The sequence below is a fragment of the Tasmannia lanceolata genome, unplaced genomic scaffold (genome assembly GCF_043159265.1).
Source record: "Tasmannia lanceolata isolate RefF3 unplaced genomic scaffold, GAP_Taslan_0.1 ptg000018l, whole genome shotgun sequence".
Taxonomy (NCBI): domain Eukaryota; kingdom Viridiplantae; phylum Streptophyta; class Magnoliopsida; order Canellales; family Winteraceae; genus Tasmannia; species Tasmannia lanceolata.
Window position 1 is genome coordinate 3,113,150 of NW_027518695.1, and position 22,975 is coordinate 3,136,124.

The 22,975-nt window shown below is 38.8% G+C and overlaps 2 protein-coding genes and 1 long non-coding RNA gene across 3 annotated transcripts; 1 reads left to right on the forward strand and 2 right to left on the reverse strand.

Moving 5' to 3' along the window:
- Positions 1-76: 76 nt before the first annotated feature.
- On the reverse strand, positions 77-5,685 carry LOC143849558 (uncharacterized). Its single transcript, XR_013235717.1, has 3 exons — positions 3,739-5,685; positions 3,561-3,639; positions 77-681 (listed from the first exon to the last, which is right to left on the reverse strand). It is a non-coding gene; the product is annotated as an uncharacterized LOC143849558 (long non-coding RNA).
- LOC143849557 (uncharacterized) lies at positions 4,313-15,232 on the forward strand. Its single transcript, XM_077358614.1, has 10 exons — positions 4,313-5,836; positions 6,253-6,726; positions 6,830-7,131; positions 9,222-9,941; positions 10,023-10,301; positions 10,899-11,060; positions 11,195-12,130; positions 12,237-12,452; positions 13,394-13,654; positions 14,353-15,232. Exons 1-10 carry the CDS (start codon positions 4,537-4,539, stop codon positions 14,689-14,691), a joined length of 4,989 nt encoding a protein of 1,662 aa, XP_077214729.1. The 5' UTR covers positions 4,313-4,536; the 3' UTR covers positions 14,692-15,232.
- A 2,524-nt stretch (positions 15,233-17,756) lies between these two features.
- On the reverse strand, positions 17,757-22,389 carry LOC143851559 (uncharacterized). Its single transcript, XM_077361025.1, has 3 exons — positions 21,740-22,389; positions 20,616-20,803; positions 17,757-18,503 (listed from the first exon to the last, which is right to left on the reverse strand). Exons 1-3 carry the CDS (start codon positions 22,215-22,217, stop codon positions 17,988-17,990), a joined length of 1,182 nt encoding a protein of 393 aa, XP_077217140.1. The 5' UTR covers positions 22,218-22,389; the 3' UTR covers positions 17,757-17,987.
- Between the last annotated feature and the right edge of the window lie 586 nt (positions 22,390-22,975).

Below are 22,975 nucleotides of genomic sequence, written 5' to 3' on the forward strand. Positions count from 1 at the left end.
TTAGTAATTTATCAAGGGAAATGATATCAGCGCTACCATGTTTTGATAATGAAGCACGAAGCATCTTAACGTTTAATATTTAAAGTGGTGTCAGAAGAATATTACAGTTATCAAAAGGCTTTTACAAGCCTTTAAACACTAAACGACAAGATGCGTCGCGCATCTTTATCAAAACATTGTAGCGCTGAAATCATTTCCCTTTATCAAATATTAACAATTACTATTAACTCAAAAAGACGGAAAAAAAATTCTAGGTTACCAAACATGGCCTTAGTGATTGATACACCTCATAATGAGAAAAATGCTAGAAACATGGGTGTTAGGCTCTTTCCTAACAGCCACTATGCGGGCTTTCTTTCATGTGCCTTGCATATGTGTTGGGACTCTTGAAATAACCAGCAAGCACAGCTCCGGCCCATTGATGTTGACCCCACCTTGATCAGATGATTCTAGCCCCTTGATCCATCAAGCCTCGATTAGGATTCTGCCAAGAATAGCTAAACCATCAATTTCTCTAGGCCTTACTCTTACAGATGAGATGTATGTTCATCGTGATGGTCGGTCAGATCACAATCTCGATTCCAGATACATGTCTCCATCAGGGACCCAAAGTCGTGATTCAGATTGCTTGCGAGCACATCTCTGTTGTGTATGCTTATTTTGACCACCCAATGATGGATCCTAATAATAAATGGAACATGAGAATTGACATAACTAAATTAGCCCATGGGATAAAATGAAGAAATCATAGAAAGATAAATTCCTTTCAATAAATTATGAGCAAACCTTTTTTTATTTTTTTGAGAAAAAAAAAAAAAGCAATCTTTTCTAGAATTATGAGCAGGCCTTAAATCAAGAATTTGAAATCTCAAGGTAGTGGACTAAATCAGTAAAGGATACCAAAACTCATCTTGAACTCCAAGAAAGGAAAAACCAATTCACAGCAAAACAGCTCATCTATACAGTTGAATATGTAATGCCGTATGTTACGTGCCTAGATGGGTCTTCTTGAGATGGAATAAATTAGTTTAGATTTTTTACTTTGTGGGATTTTCTCTCTAGTTGTTTGATATGCGTGGGAGTTTTAGAGATCAGGGTTATGGTGTCTAAATTAGCTTGAGTAGGAATTTTCGAGGAAGTGGTTAAGTGGCAGCCAAGTGAGTTTTCCATTTGGTATAAATAACATGTAAATAGTATTTATTTGAAGGAATGAAAATAAATTTCGAGGAAAATTTGTGTCTTTTCACACAAAGGAGGAATGACCTTTCCCCCAAAGAGGGTGAAGAGGCTGATCTTCCCTCTAAGAAGATTAATCACGGTGTGAACAGATTTGGGTTCATAACATCATCTGAGTTACAACCCATCTATATACAGTTGCTACTGCTGTAAACTAGAAGATAAAGTAGAAGCTCAGCTTGGGATAGTTCATGAGTTGTATGACCAACCCACTTGTGGGTAGAAGAGCAAGAAGCAGTGTGAGCAGTTCGTATACACCTCCAAGACCAGCAGCAACAACAATGTCTACACAAGGATCCAATTATCCCAATATGTTTTAAGTGCAGACAAGTAGGCCATCAGGCAGGCAGTGCAGTGACCAGAAAACAAATATTTAAGACCCAACTGACAGTTTTTTTTACAATTGCTCACTGCCCAATCACAATTGGCTCATTTAAGAAAGAAAATGCAGAATAGAAGCAGTGATGCACTGTTTATGGAGGGAAAATAGATAAAGAAAGGAGTAATGACAAAAAAAGTTAACAAAAAAGAAACTTCTCCTACTAGGATCTTTACATGGTGCGACCTTGTGTGGGGATGGGTCTTATGCAAAAAAGGTTTCTGCACAGATAGTATGCACAGAAGAGACAAAAAAGAAGGGAAATAAAAGAACTTCTAGGAGAAAATTATTTAGAAAAATATGGGTGGATGAAGAAGAAAACAGCAAATTTGGTGATAAAGTGTTAAGACAGAGGACTAATCATAGAGAACTAATAACAAACAAAAAATAGAGCTGAAGTTAATGTGCAGGACACTAAACTAGACGCTTTAATAAACTTCCACAGTGGCACCTATTGCAGTGTATGGTTAACATTTTCTCTATCCTAGATCGGGGAAGGATACACAATGCATCTCCAATTCTTTTAAGCTGGCCTCACAGTTGAGAATGTTGGGATTTGGTTTAGACCATATCACCTAGTATCTGTATTTCAAATAAGCCAAACGAAAACGTACTTGTTTTTCTCACAAACCATCTAAATTTTCCAAATTTGACATATCCCCTTATCTTTGATCCTCTGTATGTTAAAATTAAGTCAGAAATAATAAACCGGTCAAAAGAAAGGCAATAGAAACTTATCCCAGCATCTGTTATGACATCGTGCCAGAGAAGTATATCCACTAGAGGAAAAACCAATGTAGGATCAACCCCTGAGTCAAAGTGGCTAACGAGCAGTGAAAGCTAAGTAGAATGGAAGTCCAAGATGTTAATGATTAAAAGAACAGTTTAATAAGCCGATCAATCGGTTGGATCAACCCTTGAGTCGAAGTGGCTAAAAAACAGTGAAATCCAAGTGATGTCCAAGATGTTAATGATAAAAAGAATAGCTCAACTTCACTTGTTCTCCATGATGCATTTCAGCTTCTTCCAAGTTTTTATCTCCGAAAATATTCACTTAAGTGTTCTACTATTCGCAAGTTTTGTGAAGCTATCGTACCTCTTCCTCCAGAAAATTATTGTCAGTAATGGAAAAATCACCAATCAAGGATTGAATTTTTGCAATTACTTGAGTCACATATTATCACAAAAATCATGATTGCATTCAAGCTAAGCAAGAACAGAAATCCAACCCAAAAGATAAAACAAGAACATAGCCGGAGGAGCAAAAAAATCATCAAACCTCATTTGCTTCATTCACAAGATAAAACAAGGAACAGAGTTGGAAGAGAAAAACAATCCTCATCAAATCCCATTTGCTTCATTCTCGAATTTTGAAGATCTGCTTTGAAGTTCACTCTTCAAACAAAGAAGAAACCGGCAAAATCGGATTTAAAAGAAACCAGTGACGAACACCATTAACTGTCAGTGTCTGAGTAATGATCAGAACCTCTGAATGGCTCATTTTTGGTAAAAATTGAACTTACAAGTTTTAAAAAAGTTGTGGACCAGGAACAAAACAGTTGTATTCCAAATAAATCAATATATGAATCAGAAAATCACCATGTAATTCAGAGTTCAGAACTCCACAAAACATCCAATAGTGACAGAAACGAAAAAAGAAAACTGAATTTAACAACAAAGACATAACATATTCTAGAAAAACAAAAACAAAACAAAAAAAATACGGAAATCGTAAAACAGAGACTAGACCCAAAGGGTACTCAGAAACGTAAGCCCTAATTATGTCAACTAATAATGAATCACACAATTTCACATTGAAACTACGAATATGCAGCTGATGCAGAAACACCGTAGAAACCATGTGTATGAATGTGTTCATACATTTACAAACATTATGTGCATCATGGATACGTACATTTTTCCATGTGCATGAAAGCGTACGTACCTGTCCTGGAGGCGGTCACAAGCGCATTTGGGTGCACAGTTCTTCCATGCGCATCTGCCTTTTCTCCTTAGCACCGTTCCTGCCAGTGGCATAAAAAGGAAATCATGTAAATTTCGTTTCGGTTGGGATGGAAATGGAAACATATTTAAAACCATGTTGTTATCAATCTCACTACTACCTTCAATTCCTCCGTCTGCCCAATCCCGTGCACCCGGTCTCTGGCTTGCTCTTCAACGCCTGGAATTCCACCTCCATATTGATTCCAGCACCTGCAGAGCCTTGAGGCTTGCCTTTTGCACCTGAGTTCCACCTGTGCTCGCTTCTTTTGCATTGCCTGCATATTAAAATCTGTTAAACACCCATTGTTCTCTTTGTCACAGATCCCTATCTCAACCAGATCTCTTCACTAATCCCACCAAAAGCTTCAGATGATGACAGACCTGTAAGCCCTTGTCTAAGAGGCACTAGAAGGGCTGGCCCAGGGAAGAAATGGGGCCGAATATATTAGTTCCCTGCCAATAAATAGTGCCATGAAGTTGATCATGCAATGCGACCACTTTTTCCGACGATCCAAACTATTCATTTAATGGGCAATAAAGTTAAATAGGTTGTGCCCAAAAATCAATTCCATAGGATGATCCTAGCCCTCCTATCTAGAGAGAAATTAGCTCAAATAAGATTGGGTTTATGGATCCGACCCGACCCGGGATAGTCTATCAGACAAGGCTGGATTCTGAAAAAAACCAGATACCTACATAACAAACAAAGAAAGAGGCCGCACTATAATATCGTGCGCACCTCTCTGTCCTCCCATCACCTCCAATCCCACATTACCCTCTCTCTTTCTCTCTGCAACGCACACCAACACTCTCCCACATCAAAAAATCCCTTCCGATCAGCATGAAAAGAAAAAAAACAAAGTAAGAAACAGAGAGACAGATAGATATATAAAGGTTTTCAATCCCCCAAACCAAAAATGAAACCCAACCACGCCTCCGAAGCTGCGACCTCATCATCATCCTCATGCACAATCTCTGAACCCCCACACCAACCTTCCATCTCCCCCTCGCCGTTAGCCACCACAAAATCAGTTTCCGCCACCGAGGAACCGGTGGCCTCGCCGCGAGAAGGCGGCCAAGAATCGGTCTCCGTCGAACGGTGCGGCGACAACTCCGCCGTTTGCCGGTGGACAATCTTCAATTTCCCCAAAGTGAAATCTAGGGCACTCTGGAGCCGATACTTTGAAGTCGGAGGCTATGATTGTCGCCTTCTTGTCTATCCAAAAGGCGATTCTCAAGCCCTTCCTGGTTATTTCTCAATCTACCTCCAAATCACTGATCCAAAAAGCTCTTCCTCTTCTAAATGGGATTGTTTCACAAGCTATCGCCTCTCTATTTTTAATCACTTAGATGATTCTAAATCCATTCAAAGAGATTATTGGCATAGGTTTTCCAATAAGAAGAAATCACATGGCTGGTGTGATTTTACTCCTTTATCTACAATCCTCGATCCAAAATCAGGGTTTCTCTTCAACAAAGATTCACTTCTTATTACAGCTGACATTCTTATATTAAATGAGTCAGTCTCATTCTCACGTGATAACGAATTGCAGGCGTTAGGGTCAGTCCCTGATGTGTTAAGTGGGAAATTTACTTGGAAAGTTCATAATTTCAGTGTATTCAAGGATATGATGAAGACACAGAAGATCATGAGCCCTGTATTCCCTGCAGGGGAATGTAATCTCCGCATTAGCGTGTATCAGAGCACTGTGAATTCAATTGATTATTTATCCATGTGTTTGGAGAGTAAGGACACTGAGAAATCAGTCCTCTCTGAGCGGAGTTGCTGGTGCATATTTCGAATGTCGGTCTTGAATCAGCGCCCAGGGCTTAACCATATGCATCGTGATTCGTATGGGCGGTTTGCAGCTGATAATAAGAGTGGGGATAATACTAGTCTATGTTGGAATGATTATATGAAGATGTCGGATTTCTTGGGGCATGATTCGGGGTTCCTTGTGGATGATACTGTGGTGTTTAGTGCGTCGTTTCATGTGATCAAAGAGGCGAATAGTTTTTCAAAGAATGTTGGATTGATTGGAGGGAGGAGTGGGGCGAGGAAGTCCGACGGGCATTTTGGGAAGTTTACTTGGAGGATAGAGAATTTTACTAGGTTGAAGGATCTTTTGAAGAAGAGGAAAATTACTGGTCTTTGTGTCAAGAGCAGGAGGTTTCAAATTGGTAATCGCGATTGTCGCCTTATCATCTACCCCAGAGGTGAGAAGTATAACTGAGTTCGTGTTTCTCACTCTTTGATTGATGCTAATTCTCTTGTTACATAGCTCTGAGGGTTAGTTTTGTGCTGTTTTGATCTTCTTTCAGTGACATTCTATTTGTTTGCTTGTGAAGCTCTCCTTTGTTAGCTTTAAATTTGTCTTCCATGTCCGGTATTCTTGTGTTTGCCTTTGTATCATATTTACGTTTACTTTGGGACATCTTTTTGCCTGGTAGTGAAACCACTTTGGTTGTAAGATTTTGACAGTTGAGACATAGTTTGGATAATACACTCAGTTTGAATCCCAGACATATACTCAGACCCATGTATGAATATTTTTTTTAAAAAGGCATTTTTCTCTTCATTCACGAAAAGGGAAGAGAACTGATGGAATTTCCTATTTGTTTAATGGCATCAGGGCAGTCTCAGCCACCGTGCCATCTTTCGGTGTTTCTTGAAGTTACTGATTCTCGTAACACTGCCAGTGATTGGAGTTGTTTCGTGAGCCATCGTTTGTCAGTGGTGAATCAGAAGTCAGATGACAAATCTGTTACAAAGGAGTCACAGAATCGCTACTCCAAATCTGCTAAGGACTGGGGTTGGCGTGAGTTCGTGACTCTTACGAGTCTCTTTGATCAGGATTCTGGATTCCTCATTCACGACACTGTTGTGTTCTCCGCAGAGGTTCTTATTTTAAAGGAGTCATCCATAATGCAAGATTTTGCTGATCAGGAGCTCGATTTGAGCAATGCAGGTTCTCAAATTGATGTGGTCAGCAAAAGAGGGTCATTTACTTGGAAGGTGGAGAATTTCTTGTCCTTCAAGGAAATAATGGAAACACGAAAGATATTTAGCAAATTCTTTCATGCTGGTGGATGTGAGCTGCGGATAGGTGGGTGGAGAAAGATGCTCTTCTTCATGTTCTTTTTCTGTTTTTTTCTTGTTTATCGACCGACTCTCTCATCAAACAACTGCATTCCCTGGTCGAAATACAGGTGTATACGAGTCATTCGACACCATATGCATTTATCTTGAAAGTGATCAGTCGGTTGGAAGCGATCCCGATAAGAACTTTTGGGTCAGATACAGGATGGCTGTGGTTAATCAAAAGAGTCCTGCAAAAACAGTTTGGAAGGAGTCTTCCATCTGTACAAAAACGTGGAACAATTCTGTCCTCCAATTCATGAAAGTCTCTGATATGCTGGAGGCAGATGCAGGATTTCTCGTCCGCGACACAGTTGTATTTGTTTACGAAATCATTGATTGTTGCCCCTGGTTCGATTTTTCAGACCTGGAGGTGAGTATGATGTCTCCATTCTTTATATTGACCCTTACTTCATAATGGATGTATCTTGCTGATCTATTTCGTCCGATTCAGAATGTGCCTTTTAATCAATACTTAGTTCCTGGGAATTTTCAAACATAATTTATTTTCATTTTTTTCCTCGAACTGGTAAGATCTATGACCCGTGTAAAGAAAAAAAAAAGGGGTGGTTATATAATATATTCTTGCCTGATGACTATTTATTACCACCTTGCAAATTGAAGCCTTGGAGAATGCCATACGTATGTAATATTTGCTCATTGAAGCATACATATGAATAACATATAGATTCTCATCCGTGGTTCTCCGCTTGTAAAACCGCTTTGATACTTTTATACGCCTTAGGATTTTTGCATGCACTTAAAAATAGAATGGGCTTTGAAACATTATATGTATCAATCATGTCATTTGAAAGCTATAGCGTCATCTTAGTGAACTGAGAGCATAGGGCATGACAAATTTGATAAGTGTGACAGTTGTCTTGGAAGTTTGACAAGAGGCAGTTTAAGTGTATGATTGAATTCTGTAACATTAGGGTGTACTTCCTGATGTGATAGACATTAAGTAACATTAGGATGAAAGGCCAGAATGTAATTCCTTTGGTGTATGAGAAGAAAACGTGAACATGAAAGAAAGAGTAGGGCAAACTATGGTAGATAAGATTCCCTTCTAGTTGGAGTGTGGTATACGAGAAGAAAATGTGAATGTGCAAGAAAGAGAAGTAGCACGAACTGTAGTAGATAAGATTCCCTTCGAGTTAGAGTGGTATGAGAAGAAAATGTGAACATGAAAGAAAGAGAAGTAGGATAAACTGTGGTAGATAAGATTCCCTTCAAGGTGGAGTGAGCACATCAAGAACCGTTCAACTTGCAGGTGATAAATTTATATAATTTTAAAAGCTTTCATCATCATGCATTTATCAGGTATATAATACTCTAATGCTTGAAATTGGATATGAAACTGTCCAACATCCATAGTGTGGTCTTAGGTCTTAAGAAAATTTCTCTTTGGAAGGTAAGCTTGGCCTAGGTGGACTCAAACTGCATTGTAAATAAGATGAAATTGTGTGCAATTCCTAATCTCTTCTCCTTATCCTCACAATTAATGTAATTTAAAGGAGTACGGAAAGTAGGTCATCTACTTGCAAGACCACAATCTCTATTCCCAGGAGGCTTTCATGGAAAATAGGGATGAGCCCTCTGAGGTGGAAATTGGGGATAATGAAACCTTTGCTTCCACTCCGAGTGGGATGAATAATCATGCCTTAGCTTTTGTGGAATTAAGCGATGAACACATTTCTTGGATATGTAATGATCCATCATAGGGGTTTGTAGATTGTAGAAACTTTTAGGAACTCAAAGCATTGGTGGAAAATGATGGGTGCCTTCAGTAGGATGATGTATAAAGCAACCTCCTTCAGGCTTCTGCATTGGGTCCATTATGGGTATTAGGCTTGGGTAATGGGTAATGGGCCATAAATTGATGTGGACATCCCCTCGTCTAAGCTAATCAAAATGCGATAATATGCTAAAATAAATCTTAAATAAAAATACATGTCCATGTAGCAATAACATTAAAGCCAGTTGTGTGTGAGCTGTTGGAGGAGTTTGCCAAACAAGGAGTCCTAGCGAAATCCGTTATTAAAGAATCTTGCATTGGACTGCTACCAGTCCAGTTCTGCGCTAATGCATACTCCAGCAAATATAGGATTTGTTACTTTCATTTTTATGTGTTTCCTTTGTTTTTTGTGATTAATAGCTTCTGCTAGAGTAGATATAATTTAAAAGCTATTGCTTGCATTAAGATTTATCTCCAGGGTTCTAATTACAATTGAGCACTCGCTTTTCGAGATCTTTTCAAGGTAGAGTCATGCTTTGAGATTTGTTGGTTCAGTGTTTTAGCTTAAGTCAGTGATTTATAGAGCAGCATAAAATTTCAAGATTAGTTCAAATTCCTGTTTTTTTTGCTAACACAGGAGGAAGCCCTTGAGCAGAATTGTCATCTTCTAACCTTTCTTGATACATGCATGCACCTGCTCAGATATTAGGGTTTTCTTTTGTCAGGTTTATGCTTCGGAGGATGATCAGGATGCATTATCAACAGATCCAGATGAACTTATTGATTCTGATGACAGTGAAGGAATAAGTGGGGATGAGGAAGACATTTTTAGAAATCTTCTTGCAAGGGCAGGTTTTCACCTTACATATGGAGATAATCCTTCACAGCCTCAGGTTACATTAAGGGAAAAGCTTTTAATGGATGCCGGTGCAATAGCTGGTTTTCTGACAGGTCTTCGAGTTTATCTTGATGACCCGGCTAAAGTGAAGCGCTTACTTCTTCCAACCAAGCTATCTGGTATTAATGGGGACAAAAAAGAGGTCACCAGGACCGACACAACTTCTCCCAGCCTAATGAATTTGTTGATGGGGGTTAAAGTCTTGCAGCAGGCAATCATTGACTTACTCTTAGATATAATGGTCGAGTGCTGCCAACCTTCTGAAGGAAGAGCATGTGACGATTCTTCTGATATGAGCTCCAAACCTTCTGCTGATGGTAATGGAGCCATTGATTTGTCGGAGTCTAGTAGGCAAAATGGAACACTAGACTCTGTGCAATTTCCCATAAACCAGAGACTGGATTCTGAGGCGGATGAAAGTGTACGAAGCACAGACCTTAATAGGAATGAGATACCCGAGAAGGTTGTTCCTGGACAGCCTATATATCCACCAGAAACATCGGCCGGGGATCTTTCGGCAGATGATAATTTCATTGGGGTTTCTAAGGTACAGTAACTGAATTTTATATATTCATAATTACGAGCCTTATTCTCATGTACTAACTGGTTTAACAATGTGTATTTTTAGACTAAATGGCCTGAGCAGTCTGAGGAGCTTTTGGGACTGATTGTAAATTCACTCCGAACATTAGATTCTAGTGTTCCACAAGGTTGTCCAGAGCCAAGGAGAAGGCCTCAGTCAGTAAAAAAGATTGCTCTTGTACTGGATAAAGCTCCGAAACATCTTCAGCCAGACTTAGTTGCTTTGGTACCAAAATTGGTTGATCACTCAGAACATCCGCTCGCTGCTTGTGCCCTTCTTGACCACCTTCAGAAGCCAGACGCTGAACCTGCATTGCGACTTCCGGTAATATATTTTTGTTGACAATTTTTCTACTTACAGTGCCTTCTTAGGATTTACTAGTTTGTATGTCAAAGATTAGCTATTAACTAATGGGCTTATTTCATTTAAACTGGAGAAGCTTCAATTTTGGTTGTCGATTATATATGTGAAGTGGATCTAAGCAAACTCCCGGAAAACTGCTTACTGCCGGCGACCGAAAAAGTTTTCCGGCCTGTGGCTGGTACTGTTATGTTCCTCTCTGAATATAGAATAATACCCTAAAGTTTCAAGTCGATCCGACGGCCGGATCGGGAGAGCTAAGCTTTCAAAGTGAGTGGCAGTTTCTGTAAATTTTTTGAACTACCACTCAACTTTGAAATTTACAGAAACTGCCACTCACTTTGAAAGCTTTCTTCTCCCTATCCGGCCGTCAGATCGACTTTAAACTTTAGGTGGTGATTCTTCGGTCGGAGAGGAACACAACGATACCAGCCATTCATCGGAAAACTTTTCTAGTCGCCGGCGGTAAGCAGCTTGCATAGGTAAGCTGCCTGTGCAAACCCTTAGATTCCCTTTCTCAATGCACGTTTCTTTAACTAAAAAGAACTCCTTGTTCTACAGGTTCTGGGTGCTCTCAGCCAGTTGGAGTTTGGCAGTGAGGTGTGGGAAAGTGTGTTGTTTCAAGCTTTCAAACTGTTGACAGATTCCAATGACGAGCTGCTTGCAGCAGCCGTGAATTTTGTTTTCAAAGCTGCATCTCAGTGCCATCACCTTCCTAAAGCAGTATGCATGCTGACACTTGTGAAATTTAGTCCAGATCTTTTTTTTTCTCATGAAAATTTCAAGTCCACTTGCTAGTTATCATTTGGAGTCCTTGCCCTATTAAAAATTTCATTTAAACTTGTTATTGTATGTAGGCTAGAGCAGTTCGTGCTAGACTGAAAAGTTTGGGTGCTCATGTCTCACCTTGTGTGTTGGATGTTCTAATCAAAACTATGAATAGTTGGGCAGATGTTGCCGAAGCTATGCTGAAAGATATTGATTCTGACTGTGAGCTTGGACACAATTGCATAACATCTTGTGGGCCCTTTCCTTACTGTGAAAATGGGCTTACTACTGAAGGGTTGCATGTGGCAGAAAAGCAAGTTGTGTCTGCGGGCCGTCATATGCCTGATATTCATATCCTGATAGAGATGCTATCTATACCTTCACTTGCTGTCGAAGCTTCACAGGTATTTGAGAGAGCTATTGCTCGAGGGGCCTTTGGAGATAAATCAGTGGCCATGGTCTTGGAAAGTCGCCATTCTAAAAGGTTGATGATTAATTCCAGGTCTATTTCTGATAATTCTCAGATGAAAGATATCCTTGTAGATGGGAAAACCAATGAGCCATTGCCTATCCAAGAAGATGATTTTATGCGAGTTCTTGTTCTTTCTGAGTCATTGGCCCTTTCTAGAGACACCCGAGTGCAGGATTTTGTGAGGATGCTGTATGCGATGCTGTTTAAAATGTATGCTGATGAGGCTTACCGGGGAAGGATGTTGAAAGGACTTGTTGACCGTGCCACTAGTACCACTGATGATTGTCGTGAAGTAGACTTAGATTTGGATATTTTGGTGTTCCTAGTCCGCGAGGAAGAAGGGCTTGCAAGACCTGTTATAAGCATGATGCGAGAGGTTGCCGAACTAGCCAATGTTGATCATGCAGCCCTTTGGCATCAGTTATGTGCTAGTGAAGATGAAAATATTCGTGCTCGTGAGGAAAGGCAAACCGAACTTTCCAATTTGGCTAGAGAAAAAGCTATTTTGTCGCAAAGGCTGAGTGAATCAGAGGCAACTGCTAACCGTCTTAAGGTGCCTGCTCTCTTATTTGAATTTCTGATATGTCCATGGAAATATCAAATACAAATGATGTTCTTTCTGTGGAAATGCTTTAACTTGACACCTGCAAAAAATGCAGTCTGAGATGAGGGCTGAAATGGACCATTTTGCTCGGGAAAAGAAGGAGCTTTCCGAACAAATACAAGAAGTTGAAAATCAGCTTGAGTGGCTTAGATCAGAACGAGATGATGAAATTGCAAACCTCTCTGCAGACAAGAAAGTCCTTCAAGACCATCTTCATGATGCAGAGACACAGCTTTCGCAGTTAAAATCTCGGAAACGTGATGAATTGAAGGTAAATTATATCCTTATTACTATTTCTAGGGAGGGTGATATTTTCACCCCCCCCCCCCCCCCGCATTACACATCCGGCCCCTTATAACGTGATGTGACGTCAAAAAGAGTTATAGTTGCCCACTTTTCACATCAGATAAGGGGAGCACATACATAATGCAGGGGGGCTGAAAATATCATCTCCCTTTTAGGAAATTCAAATTAAAACATAAGCTATTGATTCTTTTTATGGAACTTAGAGAGACTTATATCTGTTCTGATGACTATTTGAATATTGAGACATCATTGTGAGGAAATTGACTAGTTATTCACTCGAACAATCATTTTACTCTCACTAGACTTCTCCAACATAATTGCTTCTTGTATTCATATGATCTCTTTGCAACAAGTATATCCTTGTAAGAGATGCCTTTGCTTGTGCATCAATATCAAATATTCTGGCCATTCAAAAAATATATATCAAGTATTCTTAAGTGAAAATAGAGCATTGGTTGAACTATGCTGTTTCTTAAGGTGAAGTGCTACCTAGCCTGCCATATTTTATACATGGCTGTGCAAGCTGTACCTCTCCTGATTAATGGATTATGGAAGTTCTGTATATGAGATGATAAATTGACACTGTCATTTCACGACACTATTTAAAAATATATCAAAGCAATATTGCCTGCATGTTTTTTTTTTTTGAATGGTAATAATATTAATCGAAACCAAAAGAACCACAAACTGAAGAGGTCTGAAAAGAAATGCCTGCGTGATTTCTTCCAAGAATGTTTATATTTAGCTTTATCATTGTGGGCTTTCACTTAATGTTCATGCCCTAGTACTTCAATTTTGATATCAAAGCTACCACTGCTGATTTTAATCTTTGAATAAATACGAAAAAACATTTGTTATTGCATAAATCCTTTAAAGAAACTGATTTTAATCTTTGAAATGGTACAGAGAGTAGTGAAGGAGAAAAATTCCCTTGTGGAAAGGTTGAAGAAGACAGAAGCTGCACGGAAAAGATTTGATGAAGAGTTAAAGCGCTATGCCACAGAGACAGTGACTCGGGAAGAAGTTCGGCAGTCACTTGAAGATGAGGTCCGACGCTTGACACAAACTGTTGGACAAACTGAAGGAGAGAAAAGAGAGAAGGAAGAACAGGTTGCTCGATGTGAAGCATACATTGATGGAATGGAGGCAAAATTGCATGCCTGCCAGGTTTTGCATTATCCTTTTTTTTTCTTAAGACTGTTTCCTTAGGTTATACTAATTCGAGAGATTATGATTGCTATGTTTATGCAGTTTCATTATCACACGTCTTCTATTTTTGAAAATCAGAAAATGGTTCAATTCAGAAATATTAAAAAAATTAGGGATTTGCTTGGAGAGTAGAAAAGAGTATATACGGCTTAGTTGATTCTGAACTTTGAGAATGAAACCTTTTTTCCGAAAATAGAAACCCAAGTTGAGTTGTTTACCAAAAAAAAAAAAAACTATTGCATACAGTATAAACATTTTATTTGAACAGAAATTGTACTAAAATCAAAGGGCTATCCAGGGTCGATGTGGCCCCAAAACAGAAAATACAAAAGGGTCCTCTACAGAAAATACTATGCCGATGGTATAACATGGCCTCACCTAAATGCAAACTCTTGCAATATATATAATTTTTTGAATGGTTCAAAGAACTCAAACTCTTGCAATATCTGCTGTTTACTTATATTTGATGCCAGATATGTGCTTATTGAATACTGTAGTTCTTGGTAAGGATTAGTCATTGATTCTTATAAACTTTCTTCCCATTCTCATGTTTAATTTTTGTCTGCCCGAGTTTGTATTCAATTTCTTTCTTTCGTTTTTCCTACTTTTTTGGCCTGTTTTTGTGTTGGGCTGAGTGTCATCTTCTTTTTTCACAGCAATATATACATACTCTTGAAGGTTCTCTTCAAGAGGAAATGTCTCGTCACGCTCCACTTTATGGTGCGGGCTTGGAAGCCTTATCGATGAAAGAACTGGAGACATTGTCTCGTATTCACGAGGAAGGACTCAGACAGATCCATGCCCTTCAACAACTTAAAGGGAGCGGCAATTCTCTTGTAAGCCCTCACTCTCTCCCTCATTCCCACAGTTTATACCCCACAGTGCCACCCCCAATGGGTGTTGGGCTGCCACCTTCTATAGTGCCAAACGGCGTTGGGATGCACGGCAACGGGCATCTGAATGGTGCAGCGGGTCCATGGTTCAACCCTCCCTAAACAGGGCCAGAGGCTTCTGTAATTCTATGTAAGCAATGCCGATCTTATTCGCCTGGCCTTTTGCTTTTTTAGCAGTAGCTGAGTAATTCATATGAAGGTCGTTTCTTTTTCTTTTTTTTTCTCGTATTCTTCTTGGCATTTGAATTGGTAGAACCATGGGATTATCACCTGATTTGAATGAACATTGTCAAATAAATCAGAAAAGGAAATACATACTTTGAAGAGGAAGATAAGGATAGTGTTGTGATAACCAGACACAAAAGGTGGAACTAGCAGTTGCAAATGCCAATGGAAGGTATGGAAAGGTATGGAAATGCTGGAGAAATTATTTTTTTTCATAGTTTTGGATATTAGATGATGCTGAAGATTATTAGGAAGATGATCATCCATCCCCGAGTCTTGATGTGACCTAAATTTATTACACAATGTCCCATTTTTTGACTTCTGTTTATTTTCTTCCCAATGTTTTTTCTGTTACATTTCCTTTCTTGCTGAGAGGTTCAAATGAATATAAACAAGAAATAGAGAATTGATTTGGTTAGATCACACCAAGAGTTGTGGAGAAAGCAGTCTGGAATTCCTGGTGGTTATGATATGAGATTCTTTCCTGTGGTAGGCCCGACTTAGATAGGTTGTGCCTCAAAAATTAGGATGATCCTGATCCTAACCCTCTGATCTGTAGAGGAACAACACATTATAAAAACATCAAACGATCATACTGTTAGAAAAGCTGTGTGAGAAGCACATGAAAATAGTGTTGTTGTGGTCCACACGATCAGTGGCCCAATTCATCATACAAGTGCGATGTGCATTGTGGGTTCGGTCCGAACTCACTAAAAGGTTGGGTTGCAACTCAGGTGGGCGGGCCGGGTTTTCTTGAACCCTATGTACCTAAGAAATTATCTCGGGTCCTGTTGGGTTTTTCATTGGAAAATCCTAGATTCATCAACTCGACCCAACCTGTTATAGTTTCTTGCGTTGGGGGTTTTTTCATCTACACATTTTACCCTGAGAATGTGTAACAAAGAATCATGGGCCATTAAGTAATAGTATAAGCGAGAATAAAACTAATGGTTTTGGATTTGGAAATTTTTCTCTTGTGAAAAGATCTTTGATGCAACGAACGGTTTTAATTTTGATGGAAGAAAGGAGAAGTGGGTAGAGGATGTTAGGATTTAATCTTCTAAGTTTTACGAATAATTCGAGTCAGGTTTTGGGTTTTATTCTTTAAACCGACCTGGGATTAGGTTTGATTTTTCAACATGAAACCGACCCAACCCAAGACCTTTGATTTTTGAACCTAACCCAGGGTATTTGTAGGCTGGGTCGACGCAGGTAGGGTAAAACCCGACCTAAGTTGCAACTCAAGGTGTCAAACGGGCAGGTCGGCACAGCACAAAAATCTTGGCTCGCGAGGCCCATGGGCGCAGCCCAACACAAATGGGATCATGGGCTGTGCCAAAGGCTGTGGTTAGGCACAACACGACACGGCCCATGACCCACTTGAGTCGTGTCGTGCCAGCCCACTTTTTTCTTGGGACACAATTCCCAATAAAGTTGATAGGGAAATGATATGTTCATAATCTTTTTTACTTGGGACAGTGGAAAAAAAAAATGTGGCGAACAAATCACTTCCCTAATATAAAACGATATTAGCATTAGCTTACTATGCTCATGAGTCATGATGCTTCTAGTTACTTTATTAAACATGTTTTGGAATTGTAATAAACCATCAACTCCTGATTAGAGAAATGTTATATCAACAGATGAGTGCCAATATGGAAAAAAACATGGGTGCCTGGATATAATTTCGCCCATAATAGTTAGCTTGTTGCCCCCTCCATACACTTATTACATGAGAGGGATTCTGTGTGTTTGGGTGGGTAGGCTCTAGATGACTTCAGAGCAGGTTTTCCATAGAGCAATGGTTCTTCCAATATGATAGTGGTGTTGTGACATGCTGTATGTATGAGGATTAAAGCTAGTGAACCTTCATCTTTACAATCACAAATTGTGGAAACCTTATTAGAACCTGAGACTGAAACTCAGTTGTTAGGCAAGACAAATAGAAGCAAAAATAAAGGCCCTTAGGAATCTGAAAACATAACAAGCCTCAGAATTCTGATCAGTCACCACGCTTAATTCTTCCTGCAATCGATACCACCATTCTAGCTAAACTAGTTTTGTTAAAAGGATATATTAAGGGAAATGATATATGCACCAAGTGTTTCAATAAACATGCGCTCCACTTGTTTGTCGGGTAGTACTTAAAGGGTTTAAAGAGCTTTTTGAGAACCGTAATATCCTCTGAAATCCCTTTAAATACTACACGACAAACAAGTGGAGCGCTTGTTTATCGAAACACCTTGGCGCAGATATCATTTCCATTTATTAAATGAGTGATGCATATTTCTAAGGTTTCAGGAAAAGCTGAATATGAACAGGAAGGAAGCAAATAGAAAATACAGGGGATTGGCAGCTTAATGCTCTGTATGGTTGCGGGTTTTTTTTGTTCCTGGGAGTTATGTGGGAGAAAAAAAAACCCTGGGAGATAGGTGGGAAAAAAAAAAGTCCTAGAAGTATCCTGGTAAAATAAAAATCCCATGTTGGTTGACCGGATTATGGTGGTTAAAAAAAAAACCTTTGTTTGGTTGCTTGAACTGTTGGGTAGAAAGAAATTCTTCTCAAGCTTATTTTTGGTTCCTGAGTTTATTTTTGTTCCTGGGTTTATCTTGGGATGGGATGAAAAGGCAATCATTACAAAAGTGGGATTAAAAAATTCACCCCACAAGTAATCATTACAAGAGTGGGATTAAAATAAACCTAGTGCTAAAGGCAACCAAACATGGGATGGGACCAAAATTTAACTTACTCTCCCACATAACTCCCAGGAACAAAAAAAACCCGGCAACCAAACAGAGCATAAAGAGTACTAACCAAGCCCAAAAAAAAAATCTCTCATTAACCATGTACTATCTGAATTACAAATAGTTTAACAAATACCGAAGGTTCTGTGTCACGTATCAACCAAAATAATCCTTACTAACAAGGCCACATATAACAAATACAGCAACTAGACAGCATAAAATTTTAATTAAGTCCTACCACAGCAACAATAGATAATTCAATCGAATGTAAATATAATCACAGTAATTGACTTACCATTCATTAAAAAAATCACAATGAGTGATTGAAACGATCACGTGGTCTAAATAAGAATTGATTATTAGTAAAAACATAAAAGCTTAAAGATAACTTTACAGAAATTGGTAGCTTAAAAGAGTCATCCTCCCGTCCTAATCGAAATCATCAATATTAAGCCAGTCGCTTGACTCAGCGTCCGAACATTTCTCCTGAGGAGTTGGTTGGATTCCCTTATTTCTGCTACCATGAATGTCATAATTTTTGCTCAATTGAACCCATTCATTGGATCCCCTTGGTGAAGAATCCTGAGCATCTTGTCCTGACCTTGATCTTTTGTCTCTACTCAATCCTTCATCATCATCATCATCTTCATCCTCAAGATCGCTGAATGAAACATCATCCTCATTTCCAAGCTGTTTTCTGGTATCAACTTTCTTATCAATCCCGCCATCTTCCTCTAACCACTGATCAGTAATGTCATGTACATCAGAAATTGTGTGACTTGCGGTTGTCAGAGTCTCAGACAAGGCACCCTTTTCCTGAACCTCAATATTTTCTTCTTGAATATTGCTTCCTTTTACGTTGATCTCCAGGGATAAATAATCAGACTCAGAGCTCTGCAACTGTGTGTTAATCCTGTTTTGCATTTCCTGCCTTGCTTCCACAATCTGCAAAGAAGTTTAACCTCTTGCATAAGAGTCACTACTACTGAATACTGCTTGGTTTCATTTAACACTCATGTAGGGTTTTGATCAGCATTGCACATTATTTAATTTGGTAAGTAACATGAAATAGTTTCAAACAAGAGATTGTAAAGATTGTTTATAGCAATGACATGATATTCATCACAAGTCAGCATGTATCTTCATAATCAATTCCCTTCATTTGAAACATGCATTTTTTATTACAAAAAAAAACAAAAACAATCTTTTATGAAGTACTTTATTTTTATTATTAAAGTTAACATATTTTCATTGATACCATAATAATTACATTGGGGACCAGGATTCCCACCTGGGAATACATAGTATCAAATAAAACTGGCCAGAGCATACCCTGAGCCATAAAGACTAAGTATAAACAACAAAAACTGGGCCCTTTCTTTCCAAGTCATGTCGTATGCAAGTCTTACACTCCAATCAATTCAAAAAGAAGCTTTCCCCGACCGTGCACAGCCAACTGCCCTGCATTACAACCATTTCAATCTACACCCATCATCTTCCTCCAACTATATCCACCACATTCCTTAACTAATAGCAGCGAAGAAGAGCATCCAGGCAACATTGCCTCGACAAGCGAAAGACTATGGTCTCTCATGCTATTGAGAGTCTAATACTTTCCTCGGCGCACCTGGAATCTGATGTTATATGGGACAATTACTTACTCCTGCTGTCTCTCCAATCCGACATTCTAAAGTATCCCCTCGACACCAACCAACAAAACTAAGGCCAACTTACTAGGTTCCAGAAACTAACGAACAAAATAGCCAACTTCCCCTTTGAACATCCCATTTTGCTTCCTGCCTCTATTAATAATTAAAAACAGCAAACATAACCATATCTTGGAAGACTCCACTAATAGACAATTGCAATGCTCCACAGCTAATGAACTCAGGTTACCCAGGTACTTAGGAAATCAGTAAACAAAGCCTCACTAGTGCGATTCAAATAATTAACCACTTGAGCTAAGGTCTCTTAAAGTCATATTCCGGATTCCATTTCAGCCTCCTTGGCTCGTTCTTTTTTCTTTTATGAAGTACTCTATGTATTATGAGAGATCTTGTCCAGTATTAAATTTTTTGAAAAGAATGTCAATTTAAAACAATAGAATACATACTTCTATTAAAATTATCACCATGTCACATTTAAGAGACATGTCAATTTTTTAAATCAGGAATTGCGAGAAACTTCTAAAATAGACAGGCGAATAGACTCAAATTAATAGCTTAAAAGTGTCAATTTAAAAGAATAAAATACATAATTATATTTAAATTCTCACCATGTCATATTTAAGGAACATGCCAATTTTCATAGGATAGGGGCATATGGATCAATACCAGAAAGTTATGCTGGAATTTCATCCCAAGTAGAAGCCAACAACCAGATTCATAAACCTAAAATTATACCCATAGGTTGGACTTTGGATTCTTGCGGTTCCGGAGGATCCAGCTACATGAGAACCAGGAACGGGGAGCTCTCCCCCTTTTTAAGCCCAACTCTTTGGTCTTTAGAATGCTGGTTTTTAAGAATGAGTGATTGCCCTTCTCCGACCCTTACTGCCCAACCGGAAGGAACAATTCGAATAGCATCTACTAATATAACCGAAAACATTATTAAAATACTTCTACAAGAAGGTTTTGTTGAAAATGTTAGGAAACATCGAGAAAACAACAAATATTTCTTGGTTTTAACCTTGCGACATAGAAGGAATCGGAAAGGAACATGTAGAAATATTTGCCCAAAATTCATATTGGAATAATGATTCTTAATCATGGCAGATATATGTGTGTTAAAATTGAGAGGCATGAAGGCAAATTAATAACTCGGGAATTATGAGAGAGTTCTAAAATAGACAGGCGAATAGTCTTCAATATTAATAGCATAGGTATGATTTGAACTCCAGTCTGAAAATTTACATGTAAGAATCATTCCATGAGAAGATATAAAGTATGAACAAAACCTTCAAGGTATTCCGCTGAGAGTAATAATGCTGATAAAGAGCAAATGAGATGCTGGAACAATTTTTAGAGTGGCATCTATTCAGGAGTATAGAAGTCTTGCCTGGGGAGTCGATAGAAGCTCAGAGTCATTCTCATTCAGCTTTGGGTGCAACATAACATAATAAATCTTCCAAAAGCATCCCTCACTCATGTGAGAAGGACATAGCCTAACTTTTAGCTCAGCTAAACTTGGCGCCAAATGTTCAACAGTGGAAGCATGGTCTCTTTGAGCAACGGACATATCAAAATCTGCAAGGAAGTATGCCCAAACATTCAGAAACAGATACATGTAGTATTAAATGCCATATTAGGTTATGGCCTGATTGTGTACTATGGGACTAGTATGGCTGAAAGCTACTCCAATAGAAAAGGCTGTGTTCTTATGTTCACATGAATTGTAGTTTGAGTGCAATTGCTATAAGAAACTCTGAATTGCAATCGCGTTCCAATTTGGGTGTAATGTGAAATGTGAATGCACCCTCCTAACTGCAACTTATGGGTATGGCCTCTTTAGATACCAGAAAAGCAGTCGTCATTTGCAAATAAGATTTTTTAAGGTAGCCCTATTTGCAAATGGGGCATTAAGAAAACATTGGAAGTCATTAACTAAGATTTAAAAAAAACTACTATTTGCGTATAAGATTATATACAAATAAGGCTATATGCATATAAGATTATATGAAAATAACTTGTACGGATATCCAGAGAGGCCTTTAATTTCCAACGTCCCAGTCACTACCTAGCCTAAAAAATCCACATTACAAGCAGTTTTAGGAGGACTTCTGTGAAGGTAAAACAATCTTAGATAGAAAAAAAAAAAAAAAAACCCTTCATCATATAATTCACCAACAAAATTAGCTGCCCACAAGAGCAACATACTGATAATTGTAGTATTCATTCACTTAAATCAATCTCTTTGATATAAAAAAGAAGTTCAAAATCTCTATTGTCCTGGAAATTCAAAAGTCCAAAAGCCATTTGATCCATCTAAAGTATAATGCATCTGTGAAGAAAGTGAAATATTCAACTCTCCAGCTAAAAAAGGTACAGAATTGAGTGCCAAAAATCAAAATCGTTACTACACAATTTTCTTTCTTTCTTTTTTAAGAGAGAGATAATTCCATATTTTTATGTCTCATGTGTCCAATCTGCAATATCAAAACCCTAAAAATTGAGGAGATTTACCATCACCGAATGGCAAGGGGAAATCCAACCAAGATTCCGGTCGCGTCGATAAATCCCTAGCAAATTCCAGAACCTCTTCCGTGACTCCAACAACATACGAATCCTTCGAGATTTCGACTCTGCCACCGGAATCTGTGTAATCCTCCGGCACGGCATCATCATCATCAACGGACTGATACTGAAGAAATGCGGAAGCGATCTTCGAGATCTCTTTTTTGAAGCTACCACCGATCTCTGCGAAATCTTTTCGGATTCCAATCAGCCCTTTGGAAGAAGAAGAAGAAGAAGACTCATTCGGAGAGAGGAAGGACGAAATGCCAAATAACTGTCGAGTTAGGGTTTTGGAGACCTCGGGTAGGTCTTCTTTCACACCTTCATGGCCTCTGTTCTCGCATTCTAGAACCTTCTCTTCTTCTTCTTCTTCTTCTTCATCTACTTTGAAGAAGGGATTTGGGAGAGGGATTGAGAACCAGGACATGGTTGGAAGTAGGAGAGGAGGGGTGTTCTTAGTGTTTTGGGGGGGTTAGCATTTGAGGAGGAAGAGGGATAAAAGAGAGGGAAGAAGAAGGACGGGTCCATGATTTTAGGGCTCTTTTGTGATATTCTGCGGGATTTTCTTAAAATGCGGACTTGAAAAATATCTTCAACATTCAATTATTATCCAATAAGTTCAATTTCAAAAATGTTAATTTCGACATTAGCATTTTTTATAATGACACGAACTTTACTGATTATATTGATTTGCTAGCATCGAGATAATGCATTTCAAGGATGTCAGACCATCGGCCAATGCCTTTGGCGGATGGCTTGTTGCATGTCATAGCAGCCACCTCGTGAGTGAAGACAAAATCTGCTGAGAAGTGAGCCTCTGGCTGCTCTCACAAATCTCTTTATCTCATTCTATTAATCTTTTATTAAACATTTTATTGCAGTAATATTATTTTTTTTGTTTAAAGTGTTTCTTTATGGTTTTTACGGAGTTATCTTTGTTATTGTTGATTTGTTGGATGATATTTTTTGTAAGATTAAATGATTTTGATTAGGGCTGCAAACAAACAGAGCCGAACTTTAGAGTGTTCAGGCTTGGCTCGCTTAGTTTGAGCATCGTGATACACCCCGCATTCTTATATGCAAAAGAGACCCTCAAAGCCAAGAAGATGCAAGAAACATCTAGAATAATTCAGGTGCTTGGAGAGTCATCTAGAGCTTCCTAGAATACTCTAGAGCCTTGGAGAG

Excerpts from the sequence above, each read along its gene's own strand:
- LOC143849557 (XM_077358614.1), top strand. The coding sequence starts at position 4,537 with ATGAAACCCAACCACGCCTCCGAAGCTGCGACCTCATCATCATCCTCA. Across the intron at positions 5,837-6,252 it reads CCTTATCATCTACCCCAGAG|GGCAGTCTCAGCCACCGTGC; the intron begins GTGAGAAGTATA and ends TAATGGCATCAG. Across the intron at positions 9,942-10,022 it reads ATTTCATTGGGGTTTCTAAG|ACTAAATGGCCTGAGCAGTC; the intron begins GTACAGTAACTG and ends GTGTATTTTTAG.
- LOC143851559 (XM_077361025.1), bottom strand. The coding sequence starts at position 22,217 with ATGTCCTGGTTCTCAATCCCTCTCCCAAATCCCTTCTTCAAAGTAGAT. Across the intron at positions 20,804-21,739 it reads CCCCTTGCCATTCGGTGATG|ATTTTGATATGTCCGTTGCT; the intron begins GTAAATCTCCTC and ends ACTTCCTTGCAG. Across the intron at positions 18,504-20,615 it reads AGCTTCTATCGACTCCCCAG|ATTGTGGAAGCAAGGCAGGA; the intron begins GCAAGACTTCTA and ends ACTTCTTTGCAG.